Source organism: Ictalurus punctatus, chromosome 1 (genome assembly GCF_001660625.3).
Source record: "Ictalurus punctatus breed USDA103 chromosome 1, Coco_2.0, whole genome shotgun sequence".
Classification (NCBI taxonomy): domain Eukaryota; kingdom Metazoa; phylum Chordata; class Actinopteri; order Siluriformes; family Ictaluridae; genus Ictalurus; species Ictalurus punctatus.
This window is the reverse complement of record NC_030416.2, coordinates 7,401,688-7,420,788: the sequence shown is the minus strand read 5'-3', so window position 1 is coordinate 7,420,788 and position 19,101 is coordinate 7,401,688. Positions and strand designations below refer to the sequence as shown.

The following is a 19,101-nucleotide window of genomic DNA, read 5'->3' as shown; positions in this document are numbered from 1 at the left end:
CTAAGAAATTCTATTAACTCATGCGTTGTTTTTCTAGTGGGCTTGGCTGAAAGTCCAAGCATTATAGGTCATTACAGGGGTCAAAGCCCCTGTAAACAAAATTTTAAAAAAATCCATAACTACAGTACACAAACAGGCGGTTTGAGGCTAAAGCTAGAACCCCAAGTTGCTCGCGATGGCAAGTTAGCGCCTTGCACTGGTGTGTGAGTGTGTGAGTGTGAATGGGTGAATGAGACACAGTGTAAAACACTTTGGATAAAAGAGCTATATAAGTGCAGACCATTGCAACTAACTTTTTGTGTGAGAGCTCTATACAAGCTGGAATAAGCCAAACAGAAATGTAGGAACAATCCAGAACACCATGGAAACTTTCTGATCAGATCTATACAAACATTTGCTTTAGACACCACAAGCTTTTTTACTTTTAAGGGCTGTCTCAAGTGGTGTGCAGGGCTCAGGTGAGTATTTCTGCTATTGAGCCTGGTGGGACTGGATGATAAATGACATTATCATGACATTTCTCACATTAGTGAAGTTCTTGCAGGAGTTATTTTATTTTCATTATTATATTAAACAACTTTTGATACTTTTTCAATATTAAATTTGGTAACTGGTTAGATTCTATAACTTTTGATACTTTTAATATTGTATCTAACACTAATCTATTGTATTTTGCCTATAGGTTGTGTTTTTCTAACTGTTTTATTTTTCCTCTGATTCAAATTGCGCGTGCTAGATGTGCACGTTGGCTCCTACAAGTGCACAGACAAGTTTCATGTCCCGAACTTGTGTGAAAAGACAGGCACAATGCTGGGCGTACTAGTTTATTGCTGAAGACTATCAACAAATAAATGCAATGAAACCAGCATTTAGAAGGTGTTATAAATCACTCCACTAAAAACCAGCCAACAACAGAATTGTGATCTTGATTTGGTAGGGTAGATAAAAAAAAAAACATTTTATTTCATATTATTTATTAGTATAATTTTATGATTTGGTATAATTTTTGTGTAGCCTAATTTTGAGGAAGCAAAATGAATCAGGGAGTTTGCATGTTCTCCCTGTGCTGTAGGGGTTTCCTCCGGGTACTCCGGTTTCCTCCCCCAGTCCAAAGACATGCATGGTAGGCTGATTGGCATGTCCAAAGTGTCCGTAGTGTATGAATGGGTGTGTGTGTGTGTGTGTGTGTGTGTGTGTGTGTATGTGATTGTGCCCTGTGATGGATTGGCACCCTGTCCAGGCTGTACCCCGCCTTGTGCCCGATGCTCCCTGGGATAATCTCCAGGTTCCCCATGACCCAGAAGGAAGGATAAGCGGTATAGAAGATGGATGGATGGACGGATGGATGGATGGATGGATGGAAAATGAATCAAATTAATAAAATACTGGTGTTCAAAGCTGAGAATTTAAAAAAATGTTACACAAAACATTGTATGTACCATAAAGTGGTGCAGTTTAAACAGCAAAAGAAGTCATTACTCACTGCATGAGGGTGCTGTTTTGATAATGACTATTACAATATCCATAATTTAGGGGTTCAAGCCCGAAGGGCTGAAATCCTATTGTAATTGTAAGGATTTTTATTATTATTCTGCCCTAAAACTGATTGTGCAGACCAGACCGTAAGTCGTAGAGAGCCGAAACTTTTCCAGCTGCAATCAGTGTCTATGAGGACATTCAAATATGTTGAAAAACATGGCTGTCACATGGCAAACATGGCAAACTAGTCATAGGTTTTTCGATCAATATCATTGAAACAAGTGCTACATGAGTCTCTGCTGAGTCTGTTTAAGTTTTTGCCTGATTTTCACAAGGAAGTGGACTACATATTATAGTAATAACTCTTAAACTGAATGAGACATTTTCGCCAAACATGGCATGCTTATGTAAGGCCTCAGTCTGAGGTCACTTGACAAAAATTGTATAATTGTATAATCGCAATAATTGTAAATAAATAAATAAATAAATAAATACCTTGAAAATGGCTGTATGAATGGTGTGTATTGTAAATGATTGTATACTATCCAGTGTTTCAGACATACACATGTTCTTTGTATCATATGTTAGGTCTCCTCATTTTGAACAACTTCGCCTCTAGGACCACGGCTGTCAATCAAATCTTTCGTTAAATATTTGAGATAATTTTTTTTAAAAACCTATTTGTGTGAACTAGTCCTAGGTTTTTTGATCAACTGAAATAAAACTATTGCAGCACAAATCTGTAGACTATTTAGATCAGTAATTATATATATATTAAAAAAAGTTGAACCTTTAATTTACGCTTGCAAGGGAACATCAAAAGGTTTGAAATGGGCGTGGCCACATGTACTTAAATGGCCATAACTCTTGAACGGAATGAGATATTTTCACCACACTTGGGATACTTAAGTTTGGGCTCAATCTGAGGACAGATCTAAAAAATTATTGATTGTGACCAGTTGGTGGTGCTAAAACAAAACAAAACATTAAATTGGCATTAAATGTGGAACCATTGGTCCAATAGAGATGATAAATAAATCTTGCAAGAATTGTCCTTGTCCAAGGTCCAATCAGAGTATACATGAGGACAATTGTGAATCTTGAAAAACATGGCTGCCATTGTTCAATCGATGTTCAGCTGCTAATAGACGAGCTTAATGAATGCGATGTTTCTTAAAATTATCTTGGTTTTTCTTTATTTTAGGTGCTTATAGGATTGCAGAATATTAAGTAATATATTTTAACGTCTTTAAGGGCCCTAAACGGCTTGAACCTCAATAATTGCTGCTTGCGGCTATATTTTATAATATATTTATAATATTTATAATATTTTTGTGACCCTGAGCCCAGATTGGTCAGTGCTAACACATTATTTCAGAACAGATTCAATTAAACCATGTTTGATTGATTTAGTTAGGCTACAGCTTTAGTTATCGCACCTGGTCTTAATGTCATAATTTGTTACTGTGTCAACCAAGGTTGTTTCTGAACCCACTGTGAAGTCCATTTTTATGTGGTTCCCTGATGGTTCATATCTTCATATGACTGCTTATTCCCATAGCTAGAAATGACCCTAGTGTCAACACCGTAAGCATCCAAAGCAGCACAGAAACAAACACATCTTGTTCTCCAAATCTGAACCGAGTGAAAACGTGTCTCGTAAACTAGCACAAACACAAGCACACATGCTCTGTGTTTTATCTGGTTCTCTTATTTCCAGTAGGCTATCTTAACACAGATTTCAACACACAGAAAGGCAATTAGTAAATATTCTTGTAATAATGACTTCTTGCAGTTCAATAACTCCATACGGTTCCATATAGGTGCCTTCTGAAAACATTTCATATAATTTGCTTCTGACAAATTGTGTTATAGTTCAACATTGCTTTTTTTTTTTTTTAATGTTGAATACGTCCCAGACTACACCACTTACCTGCAGTTTTATTGCTGTCCGCAGGGTGGCACTCTAAGACACCTCTGGTTTCTCAATTCTACTGTAATGTCAAGAAGCAGGTTTGCACTATTAATGAATAAATAGAGACAAATAGCATAAAAATAAATAATATTAACAAATAATTGATCATTAAAAAAAACAATAACAAATCATTTCAAATTGATGAAATTGAATATTCAAGGAAAAACTATGGAATGAAATCAGAATCAGCAAAACCTGAACCTGAATTCATCATGCTTTGGGGGGGAATATGTGTAGATTGTATGTTCTAAACCTACAATTCATGTAGGTTTAGATCTTTTAGGCTCACGTCCAATCAAATGACTGTTGGAACTAATATATTTATACCACAGTGCTCTGGAATGGCCAGTTCTGATTGGCCAGAATATGCTGATAAATTTTCTGTTACAGCATGGCTCTAACAATAGTGCTGTCTGCAAAGTTTCAATTAATGCGCTCATTCTAACACATTAATATATTGTTTATAGAGTAACAATTGACACAGGGACTTTTAAGATGTTATTATAGAAACAATATATAAATAGTGGATGATCTACATCAACAAATTTTTAAAAATTGTTCACATGGTGAAGATTTCTATGAGGAGACATTTTTGCTAGTCTTCAGTGTCAGCACTTTGTAACAGCGAGAGGTAAAACTGTAGCTGTAATTTTTTCTACAGGGATGTAATGGAAGGACGCAGTGCTTTTCAGTTTCTCAGTAACACAACAAGCTACTTTTTGATTTATTAACTTCAAGAGAGAGAATAAATGGACCTGGTTAATGATAACATAGAGGCAAATGAATAAAACGCTAAAAACGAAGAAAAAGTAGGACATGTTGTTCTTTAATTAAGAAAATAAATTGAAAAATTTTTGGCAGCTGTAACTCTATTTCACATTGAGCCACACCACACCACCCGGTGTGTTATTAATATAACAGCATGTTCTGAAATATTTTAATCCTTACTTGGCCTAAGTCTTTTATCCAAGGCAGTAGAGTGTTGAAGGTGATTTTGTGTACAAATGTTGTTTAGCATCAAGCATTTTTCAGCCTGTAGAAATAATAAAGAAACAAACAGTCCTAAGCATTTAGATATTTAATCATAATTTAGTATCTACTGTGTATGTTTGTTTCCTCTATGCGCTCTGAATGCCATAACCCAGTAATGAAAAGCAGAGCAAACTAAAGAGTGGTACCTAATTATGCAGTAAAGCACTGCTTTACACCTCATATCTAAGCTTTGTTTTCCAGGCTGAAGGGAAGGTCGGTGTCAACAGTGACTTGTTCCAGAAATAGGCTGCGACCGCTGTGTGTGTGAGGTGAGCAGGTGTGCCCTTGTCAGATGCTGGGTCGCTGGAACAGGCAGGTGTGTGTGTGCCTGTGAAAGTGAGGGAGAGAAAGAGCTGGCCATCCAGGACAGTGTATTCAAACTCATATTTTAAATGAATACAGATTTGATCAAGCATTTATATTAACAGAAGTGTTTTGTCCATGGGAAAGGTGATCTTTCTGCACATAAATCTGCACATGAAAGTAATAACATTCAGCATTTTACAGGCTTCAGAACGAGTGCCTGAAAACTCATCCTCATGAACTGAATTTAGCCACGCATATGGAATAAGATGAACTTTTTTCATTTTTTTATCACAACAATAGATAACATAAGAATTTAATCAAATAATAAGTTGAGATATTTTGTCTCATACGGCAATATATAAGGCACGATTCAAATAAAAACCTTATAGCAACAATAAAAAACAGTTACAAATATATACAGTACACTTCATCCATACATACATTTTATACACTGCTTATCCTTCAGGGTCATGGGGAACCTGGAGCCTATCCCAGGGAGCATCAGGCACAGGGTGGGGTACACCCTGGACAGGGTGCTAATCCATCGCAGGGCACACTCACATACACACACACACCCATTCATACATACGGACATAGTTAGAAAAGTTTTATATTTTATTGATCTGGTAGTTCTACAAACACCTGAGGCAAGTTTTATTATAAATCCAACTTTTTCTGATCATGTCATACATTGACGCGTACTAAAAGAACTATGAGTTTCGCTTTGTAGTGTATTTTTGTAGGTTTGATAGGTTTTGGAAGTAAGGTAATTAGTAATCTGGTCTTTTTACATGCAGTAATCAGTAATGTAATTAAATTACAATTTTAAAATAGTAATTAGTCATCAGTAGTGGATTACTTTTTTGAGTAACTTACCCAACACTGCTCATTTGACAGAGTGTATAAACTTTATTAATAGGCACTGTTTCAAAGATGATCAAATGTTTGCTTGTCCCAATATGTTAAAAAAAAGCCAACAATTTCCATGGGGTGTACTTATTTTTTCACATGACTGTATAAAGAATAGCACACAATGGACCATGCTGTTATAGGAAAGTGAAGGTGAAGAAATTATTTATAATTGCACTATTCTTTGTCACCCAGATGAGGATAGGTTCCTCTCCAGGTTTCTTCCTCATGTCATCTCAGGGAGTTTTTCCTTGGCGCCATCACCTTTGACTCGCTCATTAGGGATAAATGTATTCAGTTTAAAATTGAAAATTATATCTAGAACTGATATATTTCTGTAAAGCTGCTGTAAAGCTGGAGATTTTTTAATGTCCACTGTTAAAAGCACTTTACAAATAAAATTGTTTGGAATTTTATTTATTATTTATGTCCAATCGTGGACATTGGAAAAGGGGTGTATTTAAATGCTGCCTACTCTTTTATCATGTCTCAATCCTCTAAAAACACCTAAACTGAGGCATAATCTGTTGTTGTTGTTCTTCTCTTCTTCTTCTTCTTCTTCTTCTTCTTATTGTTGTTGTTGTTGTTATTATTATTATTATTATTATTATTATTATTATTATTATTATTATTATTATTATTATTATTATTATTATTATTATGCATAATCTTGTGTGCCTACACAGGTCATATGAACCAAACTCTTTTGACTAGCTGTTGTTGTTGTTGTTGTTGTTGCTGTGTTTCTTATTTATTTATTTATATTTGGGCCAAAATATCTGATCATAACCCCTTCTAAAACTATATCTTTACAGTATTACCATTTATCTAATTGCCTTGTTACATGAATAAGTATAATAAACTTAATTTTAGTTTTAGTTTCCACATAGGTCTTGTTCTTTGTTCTTTTAGCTTGACAACATTATGTTCTTCACCATATAGGTTTCTAGATAGAAAGCAGATTGGTTCTTTTTAATCTGCTTCATCATTAAGAGAGAGCAAATTTTTTTCCTTGTTATATGCTAGTAGAATTGGCAGCATTTTACAGACTTTCCCAATATTTACACCATCCCCCGGACAGTTATCTCACAGCAAACAATAAGGATGTCACATATTCAATATGGCTAAGCTTGTCTCTCTTTGGCGATGGTAGTGTAATTAACATTTTGCTTGGGTGACCTTTGAGAGTGAGGTTAGAAATTATCTTCCACCAGTCAATCAAACTAAATCTAAAATGAAAATATCAATATTCCACTCAAGTTAATTAAAAAAAATTATTTCACTCTACTCTACTTAATTAAAAGAGCTGAATGTTTCAATAATCACATTAGCTATCCATCCATCCATCCATCTTCTATACTGCATATACTTTTCAGGGTCACGGGGAACCTGGAGCCTATCCCAGTAAGCATCGGGCACAAGGCGGGGTACCATGCCTGTCTTTGGACTGGGGGGAGGAAACCGGAGTACCTGGAGGAAACCCCCGCAGCACAGGGAGAACATGCAAACTCCCCACACACAGGGCCACGGTGGGAATCGAACCCCCGACCCTGGAGGTGTGAGGCGAACGTGCTTCACATTAGCTAATTTAAGGTTTTTTCTAGAGTTCTGTTTAGACACACATATAGGCTTACAGTCCATTTTTTTCTTGCGGTTCACACTGCAAGGTACTCCTGTAGGTCTAGATATGACCGCATGTAGGAAAGCCACAAGGTAACACAGCTGGGTAATAAAGTGCCTCACCACTCCACTGTCAACAAACCTGAGTAATCAGGTGAGAGTTATGGTAAACATCCCAGTTTATCAACACTGTCCAGAACATTAACAGGAACACTATTCCATAGCTGAGGGGATTTATAGGAATCAGCTCTGGTCTCCTCTGTAGTCTTCATTATTCTAGGTACTAATAAAGAGCCTGTACCTTATGATCAAAGCAAATGTGTGGGATTGTAATAGACCAATAGACCAAAAGTTTACTCAGGTACTGTGGGATGAGACCACTTACTGTGTTGTATACCATTAGTGGTATTTTATAATCAGTGCAAATACTTTTTTTTTTTTCCTCTGTTACTACCTTTGTGGAGCATTAAAGTGCAATAGGCCCCAAACATGCTATTCTGGACATTGTTGAACTATAATTCTGTTTTCCCCTGGGTAACTGCAAAAATGCTGTTAGGGTCTGGAGGCAAAAATAAAAACCTTCCATATTTTACCCTTTTCTGGTGGCTTCCTAGTCCCTGCTTTGAGCTAGGAAAGGGATCCCATGTCTACCAATCACAGAACGGCTTTTTACACTGTTCTTAACCCCAGGTTATCATCATTCTAAAACCCATTTATAACATTGGGTAGAGGTAACATTTCACGCTTGTCATTTAGAAGCGGGGTTAGCATCGCTTTTTACTCGGGGTTATGAAATCCTGCTCCGAAGGATGGTTAGAACCATGTATGGTGTACAGTGTGAAACAATGCTGTGTTAGAATGTTAACGCTAGATGCTTAGCAACAGAACCCCAATCGGAAATTGAACAGCACATCCCTCATATTACATGCTTTGTACAGTCACAGAAACCCTGTGTGCTGTGTACACAGTAGTTGCAGCATTTCATGGAAAAAATAATAATGAGGACGGAGCAGAAAACAATGACGCTCCTGTACAAACAAACACAAGTCTCTCCATTCTTAAAAGGAATTCAAGAACAGTATAATTTGCTCCTCTGTGTTGTCTCCAAAATCATACTAAAATTAGCTTCCAGTGTTACCAAATCCCAGTCCTAATGTCTAAGGGCACATATCTCTGCACTGTCCATTCTCAACCAGCCGGACTAGCCAGTGTATTACCAAATCACACAGAGATGGAGACCGAGGGTGGGCAGTTTGTACAATGTCACACTGGCACACATTCTCAGCGCCAACACCAACCAGTGTGCTGCACACAACCGGTTACCATGGCAACAGAATCATAATGCTGGCACCTCTGGTCCCTGTCCAATGAAACATAATGATGCTAAGGCCTCGTGCCTTGTGTGTATTTGTGCGCATATGGGTAGTTCGGTATGTTTGTGTGTTTATGTGCTCTGTGTTCATTTGTGTGTTTTCATGCATGATTTTGTGTGTGTGTGTGTGTGTGTGTGTGTGTGTGTGTGTGTGTGTGCATACATTTGTTCCTGTTTGTGTGTGTTTAAGCCTTTTTGTGAGTATGATATTGTTTGCATGTGTGTATGCCTACATGGGTTAAATTGCTGTTCTCCATCACTATGAATTTACCTATAAATGAAATCATTGCCTTTCTTTCCTCTCCTCTCCGTCCCTTCCCCCATCCCTCCATCTATTCTCTTCATTCTCCTTTGTGCACTACCCATGTGACTACATTCTGGTGTTCATTGGCCGGCGGTGCGAAGACATTGATTCATCCGTCCAATCGAGACTGTGCTACCGCTCATATAAACATAAGCAAAAGCTGCATGCTTATGAATTAGAACTGTGTCTGTATGCCAGGGAGGAGCAACTCTCTCCCTCACTTGTGTTTTGAAACAGTCATTGTCTACTGCTATGTTTTCTTACCCTCATCATGCTGTGACTGAATAGCACTCGATCTCTCTGCATCTTTTCTGTCATTCTCAGTTCACGTGTATGTGGCTGCAGTGCTGGAGCAGAAAACATGGTTGTAACACTGGCACGTAAGTACAACACTTAACACAACACACAAGGCTGGCATTAATGTAAATATATATTTTTTTTTCTTAATGCACTGCTGAATGCAATGAATTTTTTTTCATACTCATTAGTAGTCCCTATTTATGATGCCGTGTCAAGTATATTTGCTTTATTTGTTGGCACTGCATCTACAAGACAAACAAGAACAGGCACATTTTTATTCCATTTAAATTGATCTGCATGTAATTCTGCCGAAATTGTGACAGAAATTCAGGTACAGCTCAGAAGTCAGCATTACAGCACATATAGTCTCAGTATTGTTTTTTTTTATATATATATATTGATCTGAAGATTGAAGATTGAAGATGATGATGATGATGATGATGATATAATTATGATGTGATGATTAAAAAAAACCTGATCAATAAGTACATTTTGTTCTAGCAGTTTTCCTAAACAAATAATGCTAATACTGTATTATATGATGGAATAATAAAAGGGAAAGGCAGTATATGACATCATGCCATGATTGGTATGTACTTTTCAACTCATGCTTCCTGGTTCGATGCTCAGGTAGAGACCATGGATGATGATGATGATGATGATGATGATGATGATGATGATGATGATGATAATGAGTCTTTATTTGTCACATACACTTTACAGCACAGTGAAATTCTTTTCTTCGCATACCCCAGCATGTCAGGAAGTTGGGGTCAGGGCGCAGGGTCAGCCATGATACAGCGCCTCTGGAGCAGAGAGGGTTAAGGGCCTTGCTCAAGGGCCCGATGATGATGATGATGATGATGATGATGATGATGAACATATGTGCTTGAGACTGTTGATGTTCTCTTGAGAAAGGCATTTCAGCCATAACTGCTCCCCTATCTCCCTTAGCCTTTTAAAACAGCAAGAAATGCTTACAATTTTTAGGGAGAAAATACAATAAACCTCCACTATAATGATTATTCTTAATGTCCCCTATTGCAAGATTCCTGCAGAGTACAATCAACAGTGTGAATTAAACACTCACGGTCAATTCAAATTCAAAGATAAATTTACCCCCTGAATTGGAAACCTGATTATAAATACTAATTTTAACATGTTTTTGACAATGTTTCCTGCTTTTTCAAGATCCCATTTGGAAGGGGTGAACTGAAAGTGTGCAGTTCTAGATTTTAATTATAAAAAAGAATGCAAGCTATGCTTGCATTCAAATAAAGAACATTTTCAGACAGGCTCAAAAATTATCATGTTTATAACATTTCAAACGAACAGTATGGGTGAGTCATTTGAATTAGATAATGACTAAAGCGTGGAAGTAAATGCACCTACAACCTAATTATAAACATTAATTTACATATTAATACTATGGTATTGTTTACACGCTTGACTAAAATGTGTTTATTGTTTACTTTCGTAGATGGTGATGCTGGAGATACATCAGCTTCTCCTGACTACGACAGTCAAATTTAAAGCTGTCCCCATCATACCCTTATACTGAAGGTGGAAATGATGAACCAGGAGGAATTAAAATCACGCACAATGCTGTAAGCACTTCCTCCTCATCTGTTCAAAAGACTTGGCATGTCCGTAGTTCAGACTGTGACATTTTACGTTAGACGGCCTTGTGCTCTCTTTCACATAATGTCTTCTCTAAATGTGTCTACATTTAGGATAAAAATCAAGGAAGCCTATTTCTTCTTGAGGCTGACCAGATAAATTAAAATGAAAGCAAAATAAGTTTTTTTAATCATCTTCAGTCAGTGTAACTGAAGAGTAGGATCCATCCATCCATCCATCTTCTATACCGCTTATCCTTCTCAGGGTCACGGGGAAACCTGGAGCCTATCCCAGGGAGCATCGGGCACAAGGTGGGGTACACCCTGGACAGGGTGCCGATGAAGAGTAGGATACGTAACAAATTTCTAACATCCGAGACAAAACAATTCAGGTGTGAGTGTGTGCGTGTGTGTGTGTGTGTGTGTGTGTGTGTGTGTGTGTGTGTGTGTGTGTGGGTGTGTGAGACAGAGCCATAAAAGTTGGAAAGGACACTGGCATGAGGCAGATAATATATTGAAATGTTGCACAGTCTGACTCTTTTGCCAAATAGATCATAAATCATATTATAAATATAATTCACATTTACATTTATTCATTTAGCAGATGCTTTTATCCAAAGCGACTTACAAATGAGAAAAATACAAGCAAAGCAAAAAATAATATTGCCTATTAGCAAACATACTGATTATGAACATACAAAAATATGAACCAACTGAAAATTCTTATGCTTATAGTTATTCCATGTTGCTAGTAGAAGTATCCCTATATGCCTGGCACAACTGGTGCATTTTCTGTACGGAGACAGGTTTTTTTTTTTTTGCTGATAGCATGTTTACTGTTTATATATCAATATATATTCGCTATTCACTTTATTAGGAATACCTGTAAACCTGCACATACATGCAATCATCCAATCGACCAATCATGTGGCTGCAGCACAATGTATAAAGTCACACAGATTCAGGTCAAGCGCTTCAGTTAATATTCACATCAAACAGCAGAACGGGGAAAAAATGTGATCTCAGTGACTAACCATGGCATGGTTGTTGGTGTCAGACAGGCTGGTTTGAGTATTTCAGAGACTGGGTATTTTGCCATTTTCCTGGGACATACACAGGATGGTGCAAAAAACATCCAGTGAGTGCCAGTTCTGCAGCGGAAACACCTTATTGATAAGAGAGATCAGAAGAGAATGGCCAGACTGGTTGGACCACACCGGTCAGCTATGAGAACTCGGCTAAACACTCTTTGCAACTGTGGTGAACAGAAATGTATCTCAGAATGCACAACACATCAAACCTTAAGGCAGATGGGCTACAACAGCACAAAACAGGAATCTGAGGCTGGTATTTTTTCCAGTCTTCAACTGCCAGTTTTGGTGAGCCTGTGCCCACTGTAGCCTCAGATAAACCCTTAAAGGAGACCTTAGGTACACATTACATGCAGCAGTCAACCGACAACAAAAATGGGTTGCGACAAAATTAGCAAAGCATCCCAAATTGTTTGTATGCCCATTGTACGTGTGTTTCCACATTTCTGTAGTAACACAAATGTTTGTTCTACATCTTAGGGAGCTGCGTGAGAGGCTCCAGCCAGAGGTGGCTGAGCTGATCAAACAGCAGAGGCTGAACCGGTTGTGCGAGGGCGCCTGCTTCAGGAAGATCAGCACTCGCCGCAGACAAGGTGAGCCACTTTTAGCGTCAAACAGTCTCCAGCACACTTCCTAAGTTCAGAAAGGGGTGACCAAAAAATTGCCATGGTACGAAAGACACATGTACTTATGGCTAATGTACAATATACAGTTAGATTACAGTGTTGTCTTTCTTTATCTCTATTTCAGACAAGTTTTTGTATTGTCGACTGTCTCCAAATCACAAAGTACTACACTATGGGGATGTGGAGGATTTGTCACAGGGACAAATCCCCCATGAAGCTCTACAAGAGAAATGTGAGAACGTCTTGTATTTTTCATTACGTTTCATTACGTTAATTCCCTGCAATGTGAGACACGTTACAGTATCCAAAAAAACAAAAACAAATGTAGGCTGTACACTTTTAGAAGAATACCTTATCTTTTGTACCTTATATATGTTTTCTTCACCTGGAAAAGTGGATATACATAATAATAATAATACATAATTGGGCTGTAATCACTTTTTGGAATAAAGCTTTAAAGGTACTCTACATGCAGCTTTCTAGATAAGGAAATGTACAAAAGGTGTACCCTTAAGGGTTCCGCACCAACAACAAGGACATTACCCTTTAGTAACCTTAGTTTAGTACCCTTTTTTCTGAGAGTGTGTGCTAACAGATCTAACAGTCTCCTCATGTCTGTCTTCAGTAACAGTAGCAGATATCAAGACAGTGATAACTGGGAAAGATTGCCCTCATGTGAAGGAGAAAGGAGCGCTAAAGCAAAATAAGGTAAGTTTTCACATTGAAAAGGCCATTCATTTAAGAAGATGCTTTTAATGAAGGGTGCCAGATGTACAACCCCAATTCCAAAAAAGTTGGGACGCTGTGTAAAAGGTGATTAGGAATAGAATGCAATGATTTGCAAATCTCATAAACCCATATGTTATTCACAATAGAACATATCAAAAGTTTAAACTGAGTAAAATGTACCATTTTGAGAAAAAAAGAAGGTCATTTTGAATTTGATGGCCGCAACATGTCTCAAAAAAGTTGGGACGGAGGCAACAAAAGGCTGGAAAAGTAAGTGTTACTAAAAAGAAACAGCTGGAAGTTAATTAGCAACAGGTCAGTAAAATGATTGGGTATAAAAAAGAGTATCTTAGAGAGGCAGAGTCTTTCAGAAGTAAAAATGGGCAGAGGTTCACCAATCCAAAGACCATCCGGCTCAACGCTCATCAAGACTCAACGCTCAATCTCTGATGGTATGGGGGTGCATTAGTGCCTATGGAATGGGCAGCTTGCACATCTGGAAAAGCACCATCAATGCTGAAAGGTATATACAAGTTTTAGAGCAACATATGCTTCCATCCGGATTCCATCCCATCTTTACTTCTGAGAGACTCTAAGATTCTCTTTCTATACCCGATCATGCTACTGTCCTGTTGCCAATTAACATAATTTGTTGCAAAATGTTCCTCCAGCCGTTTCTTTTTAGTAGCATGTACTTTTCCAGCCTTTTATTGTCTCCGTCCGAACGTTTTTGAGACGTTTAAAAATTCAAAATGACCTTATTTCTTCCTTAAAATGGTACATTTCCTCAGTTTAAACATTTGATATGTTTTCTATGTTCTATTGTAAATAACAAATGGATTTATGAGATTTGCAAATCACTGCATTCTGTTTTTTTTTTACATTTACACAGCATCCCAACTTTTTTGGAATTGGGGTTGTGAGACACGAATGATAGAGGAAAAATGTAACATACTTGGACACATTTCCACATCACTCTCTGTATATGCCTGTGTATACAGCATGCTTATGAGATGCCCTTTCGCTATTTTCAGCTCTCTGTGAGCATTTCTTGTTATAGAGTTTTGTGGGCATCACTAAATGCAAATCAGCTGTGCTATGAACATGGTGTCGATTTATTGGTGATTCCCATTTCTCAGCATACTCGTGTGAGTATGAAGAAAATCAGTGATAAATAAACATTTGTAAATCCAGCAGCAATTTTTAGTACGGTTTGCCTACAAAAACATTTCAACTTTATTATAAGATAAATGAGGCCTGATGTCAAAAGGAATTTCTGCTTCATACACCTTTAGGGTAGATAGGAACTTGCTAATGTTTATTAATCCAGGAAAAAGGTAAACATTCTAGGAATCATACAATGCACGGGGTCCAGTCAATAAGTTGAGCACCATTCAAAGAATAAATTACACCTAATGACATACAAGGGACTGCTGGATCACAGAGCTCAGTTGGCAATTCAGTGCAAGGGGCAAGACTCAGAAAAGTGTCAAATCCTGCCATCCATTTGGGACAGCACACCTGCTTCAGAGAGAAAGCTGCCAGGGTGACCCAAAAACCAGCAAACGTTGCAGTGGGAAGCAAAGCCTTGAGCTGGCCATTTTCGGGAGAGAAGTAGGACTCTGTGGCTTAGTTGCTGAATCACATTACTAACTTATTACTAGCGTACTATATCCAAAGCTAGTAATGATAACGATGTGACAATGAAAAAGACTCAAGGCTCATGAGCACCACAGAGCCCAGTAACATTCCCACAGAGGTAGAAAGGAACGAGGGGAGGCTATCCACAGCTTTGGAGAATAGGATACCTGTAGCTCTGACTGTGATCACAAGCTATTAAGCTTATAGTTCAATAGCTATAGTTACTAGGTTACTAGGAGCCTGGCATTGGACCAGACAGTCACCACAGTCATGATCATGTCACCTCTGGAGCTGATTTGTTAATTTCTTAATTTGTTACAGTACCCTCATTCATTTAGGCGAAAGTCTAACTTTACAGCATACCTTAAGATACCCTCAGAAGTTAATTTGCTGTCCCAGGAAGTGGCATTGGAGGACAAATGCAATAGCAACAGGGCCGCCATCTGGCATGGTGCTGTCCCATCAGAAAAAAAGTGCTAATAGGCACAGCAGGGTATGATTAGAGGTCAGACACAGTGGTCTAATGTGAATTAATTATTACTCTTCTGCTCTAGGAGGTGCCTGAGCTTGCTTTCTCCATTTTATATGAATCTGATGAATATTTGAACTTCATTGCTCCAGACAAGTATGAGGTAAAACTTTTAGTTTAGTTCGTATAGATTTGGGATTTCACTTACTCTTAATCTCACAGTAGTGGTCCAGGTTTATAATTCCCGCTATTGTAATTACACTATATGGCCAAAGGATTGTGGCACATAATTTTATAGGATTTCCCTTCACTGGAACTAAGAGGCCCAAACATATTCCAGTATGACAGTGCCTCTGTGCACAAAGCAAGCTCCATGAAGATATGGTTTGCCAAGTTTGGTATGGAAAAACTGGAGTGGCCTACACAAAGTCCTGACCTCAACCCCACTGATCACCTTTGGGGTGAACCAGAACCCTGACTGCACCCCAGTAAAAGCCTTCCCAGAAGATTTGAGGCACTTATAGCAGCAAAGGGGGTACAAAATCTGTAATGGGATTTTCAAAAAGCATATATGGGTGTTGTGGTCAGGTATGTACAAACTTTTGGCCATACAGTGTACATACCTTTCCAATTAGTTTCACTGTAGTTAAGGAATACCTAATGTTTAAAAGCAAATTTATGCAACATGTAGTCCACTGTGTCTTGAAATACTGTATGTTAATTTTCAAACATGGCTTGTTATGTCTCATCTTTGACATTCTTTTCATTGCTCATCAGTACTGCATCTGGACAGATGGCTTGAATGCTCTATTGGGAAAAGAGATGACAAGTGAACTCACCAAGTCAGATATGGACACGCTGGTTACCATGGAGATAAAGCTCCGCCTCTTAGACCTTGAGAATGTCCAGATTCCTGATGTTCCTCCTCCTTTACCCAAAGAACCCAAAGATTATGACTTTGTTTATGATTACAGCCAACGCCATACTTGAGACACACTGCGTCACAGCTATTGGACTGTAATGTATTTACTCTTGATTTGCAACTGATCTACAGTGCAGGCTAGGACAAATTAAAGTGTCTCAGTTTCCTGGAAAACTGAAAGGATAGTTTAATCAAAAGGTTTGAAGAGGCTTTGGCTGGAATACTGTCACTGATTCACAAACCTCATACTGACTGTCCTGCTTTCCAATACTGTTTGTAATACTGATTCATCCATTTCCCCCATTGTAAGGGCTGTAACAATACTTTATCAGCCTGAGTGATGTTTGTTAGATGAGCCCTCTAGGGCAGAGGTTATTGAGTAAATTTAACGATAGACTTCAAGAGCAGAACTTGTCAGATAGCTATTCCTAAGCGGTTCAAGCCCAGGCACCACTAATATGACACTGTTGGGCCCTTGAGCAAGGCCCTGTAATGTATATGTGACAAAAAGGCTTCTAAAAAAATCCATATGCAATAAATACATGAGATAGATATATATATATGACATTTGTTTTATTTTCCAATTGGATTTTATGCAACCAACATTTCCATTTTAATTTAACAGGTGTCGAAAGAGTTACTTTATTCCTCAATGTGGTTAAGTTAATATTATGGTATATTGTTCGGGGGAAAAAGAAGAAGAAAAAAACGGGCCATGTAAATTCCCAAATGAGATTTGCCTCAAGGTAAAGTGTGTTCTTTCTGAAAAATTTGCTCTACACTATACACTTTTTTGCCACTTGTGTTTAGTATACGATATACAGTATAACTTGAGTCAGGACACAATGTTGAATAGATGTTTTGCCAAAACTGTATTGAAATGCAAGGTGTGACATCATTGCCAATAATATTTCTTTGCAGAGTATTAAGTATCAATTTTGTTGACCACTCCAAAATCATCTGATGCAGCTGTTTTTAATATTCATGTTGTAATTAAACTTAATATATATACATACATACAAATGTCTGTTATCTACTTTCATAATATGTTAGCTAGTATAGGATATACATTATTTTAACTAAAAGTCAGCTCATTATTGTGTGGAGTTCCTGGCATGGTGCCCTGTGAGGGACTTATGTCCCATTCAGAGTGCGTCCCTGAAAAAGGATAACCTCCAGATCAACTGCAACTCTGAGCAGCATAAAGCACATACTGAAAATGAATGAATGAATAAATAATTTGTATTTATTAGATTAGCTAATACTTACCTGTGAATGACTAAGACTCCTGGACTATTCATAACTGATTAGTATATTCTATTATATAAAATAGAAATAGGGTACTGTGTAATTTGCCACTATGCAATACTGATGGAGAATTTTGTCATGCTAGTTGCTTTGATGGTAATGCCATAGACAGTTTTTTTCCCCCTTGACACCTACTGTGTCCAGAATCACACTCTTCTACTCTGAATAGTATGTTAAAATAGTATTCCTGGAAGATTTAATCATTCATAAACCTTAATAATCAAATTAGATTAGCACAGTTCTGGCTATAATTGCAATAAAAAATATTCAACCCCCACTGCAAGTCAGGTTTATTGTCAGAATTTACAGAATTTCAGCTGTTTGCAATGAACAAATGCAATTGAAATAGTTCAACACAACGAATACTTCAAGTGGTTTCCCCAAATTCAACTGAAAATGCAACTTATAATGATTTCTCCAGTCTCAAAATTATTCAACCCCTTCGTGACAAGCATCTTTAGTACTTAGTAGAGCACCGTTTTGCTGTTATGACCTGCTGCAAACGAGATGCAAAGCCAGACACCAGCTTCTGCAGTGTTCCTGAGGAATCTTAGCCCATTCCTCATGAGCAATGGCCTCCAGTTCAGTAATATTCTTGGGTTTGCGTGCTGGAACTGCCTTCTTCAAATCCCACCAGAGATTTTCTATGAGGTTCAAGTCAGGTGACTGTGATGGCCCTGTAGAATCTTCCAGGACTTCTTCTGCAACCAAGCCTTGGTGGAATTTGAGGTATGCTTGGGATCATTGTCCTGTTAGAAGGTTCAATGACGCCCAAGCTTCAGATTCCTCACAGACGGCATGATTCTTTCTCCTAGAATTTCATTATACTTCACTGAATCCATCTTGCCTTCCACACGCTGCAGGTTTCCAGTGCCAGATGATGCTTTTGGATCAGTAGTGGTGTACATCATGGAGTTCTGGCATTGAGACCTTCTGCGTTTAGTACGCACCATACTGTGCTCACTGAAAGCTCAGTACCTTTTGTCACCAAGTCTTGCTGAAGGTCTTTTGCAGTCAGTCGAGGGTTTTTCACAACCTGCCTTCTCAGAAATCTGGTTATAGGCATTGAGATAGCTTCCTTTTTCTGCCCAGTCCATGTATTTCATGTATTTCATGCCCCTAGCCAGTTCAGATATCAAGGGCTTCATTAGATGCATCAGGTGTGCTTGAGACAATTGCATATTTGTGCTGTTGTAAGGGATTCTATTCAGGGGCTTAAATCATTTTGAAACTGGAGAAATCATTAGAATTTGCATTTTCAGTTGAATTTGGGGAAACTACTTGAAGCATCCATTGTGTTGAACTATTTCAATTGCTTTTGTTTGATTTGTTCACTGAAAACAGCTGAAATGGGGTTGAATAATTTTGACTGCAACTGTATATTAAGAGGCATGTATTC

At 37.9% G+C, this 19,101-nt stretch overlaps 1 protein-coding gene across 1 annotated transcript; it reads left to right on the top strand.

Moving 5' to 3' along the window:
* The first annotated feature begins 9,147 nt into the window (after positions 1-9,147).
* si:dkey-56f14.7 (engulfment and cell motility protein 1) lies at positions 9,148-17,407 on the top strand. Its single transcript, XM_017463733.3, has 7 exons — positions 9,148-9,377; positions 10,778-10,904; positions 12,488-12,600; positions 12,758-12,865; positions 13,259-13,341; positions 15,558-15,635; positions 16,250-17,407. Exons 2-7 carry the CDS (start codon positions 10,867-10,869, stop codon positions 16,460-16,462), a joined length of 633 nt encoding a protein of 210 aa, XP_017319222.1. The 5' UTR covers positions 9,148-9,377; positions 10,778-10,866; the 3' UTR covers positions 16,463-17,407.
* The last annotated feature ends 1,694 nt before the right edge of the window (positions 17,408-19,101 follow it).

What these genes read in the sequence shown, in the direction of transcription:
- si:dkey-56f14.7 (XM_017463733.3), top strand. Translation starts at nt 10,867, where the DNA reads ATGATGAACCAGGAGGAATTAAAATCACGCACAATGCT. An exon ending in TGAAGCTCTACAAGAGAAAT is followed by an intron (nt 12,866 to 13,258) that starts GTGAGAACGTCT and finishes GTCTGTCTTCAG; the next exon opens with TAACAGTAGCAGATATCAAG. An exon ending in GAGCGCTAAAGCAAAATAAG is followed by an intron (nt 13,342 to 15,557) that starts GTAAGTTTTCAC and finishes CTTCTGCTCTAG; the next exon opens with GAGGTGCCTGAGCTTGCTTT.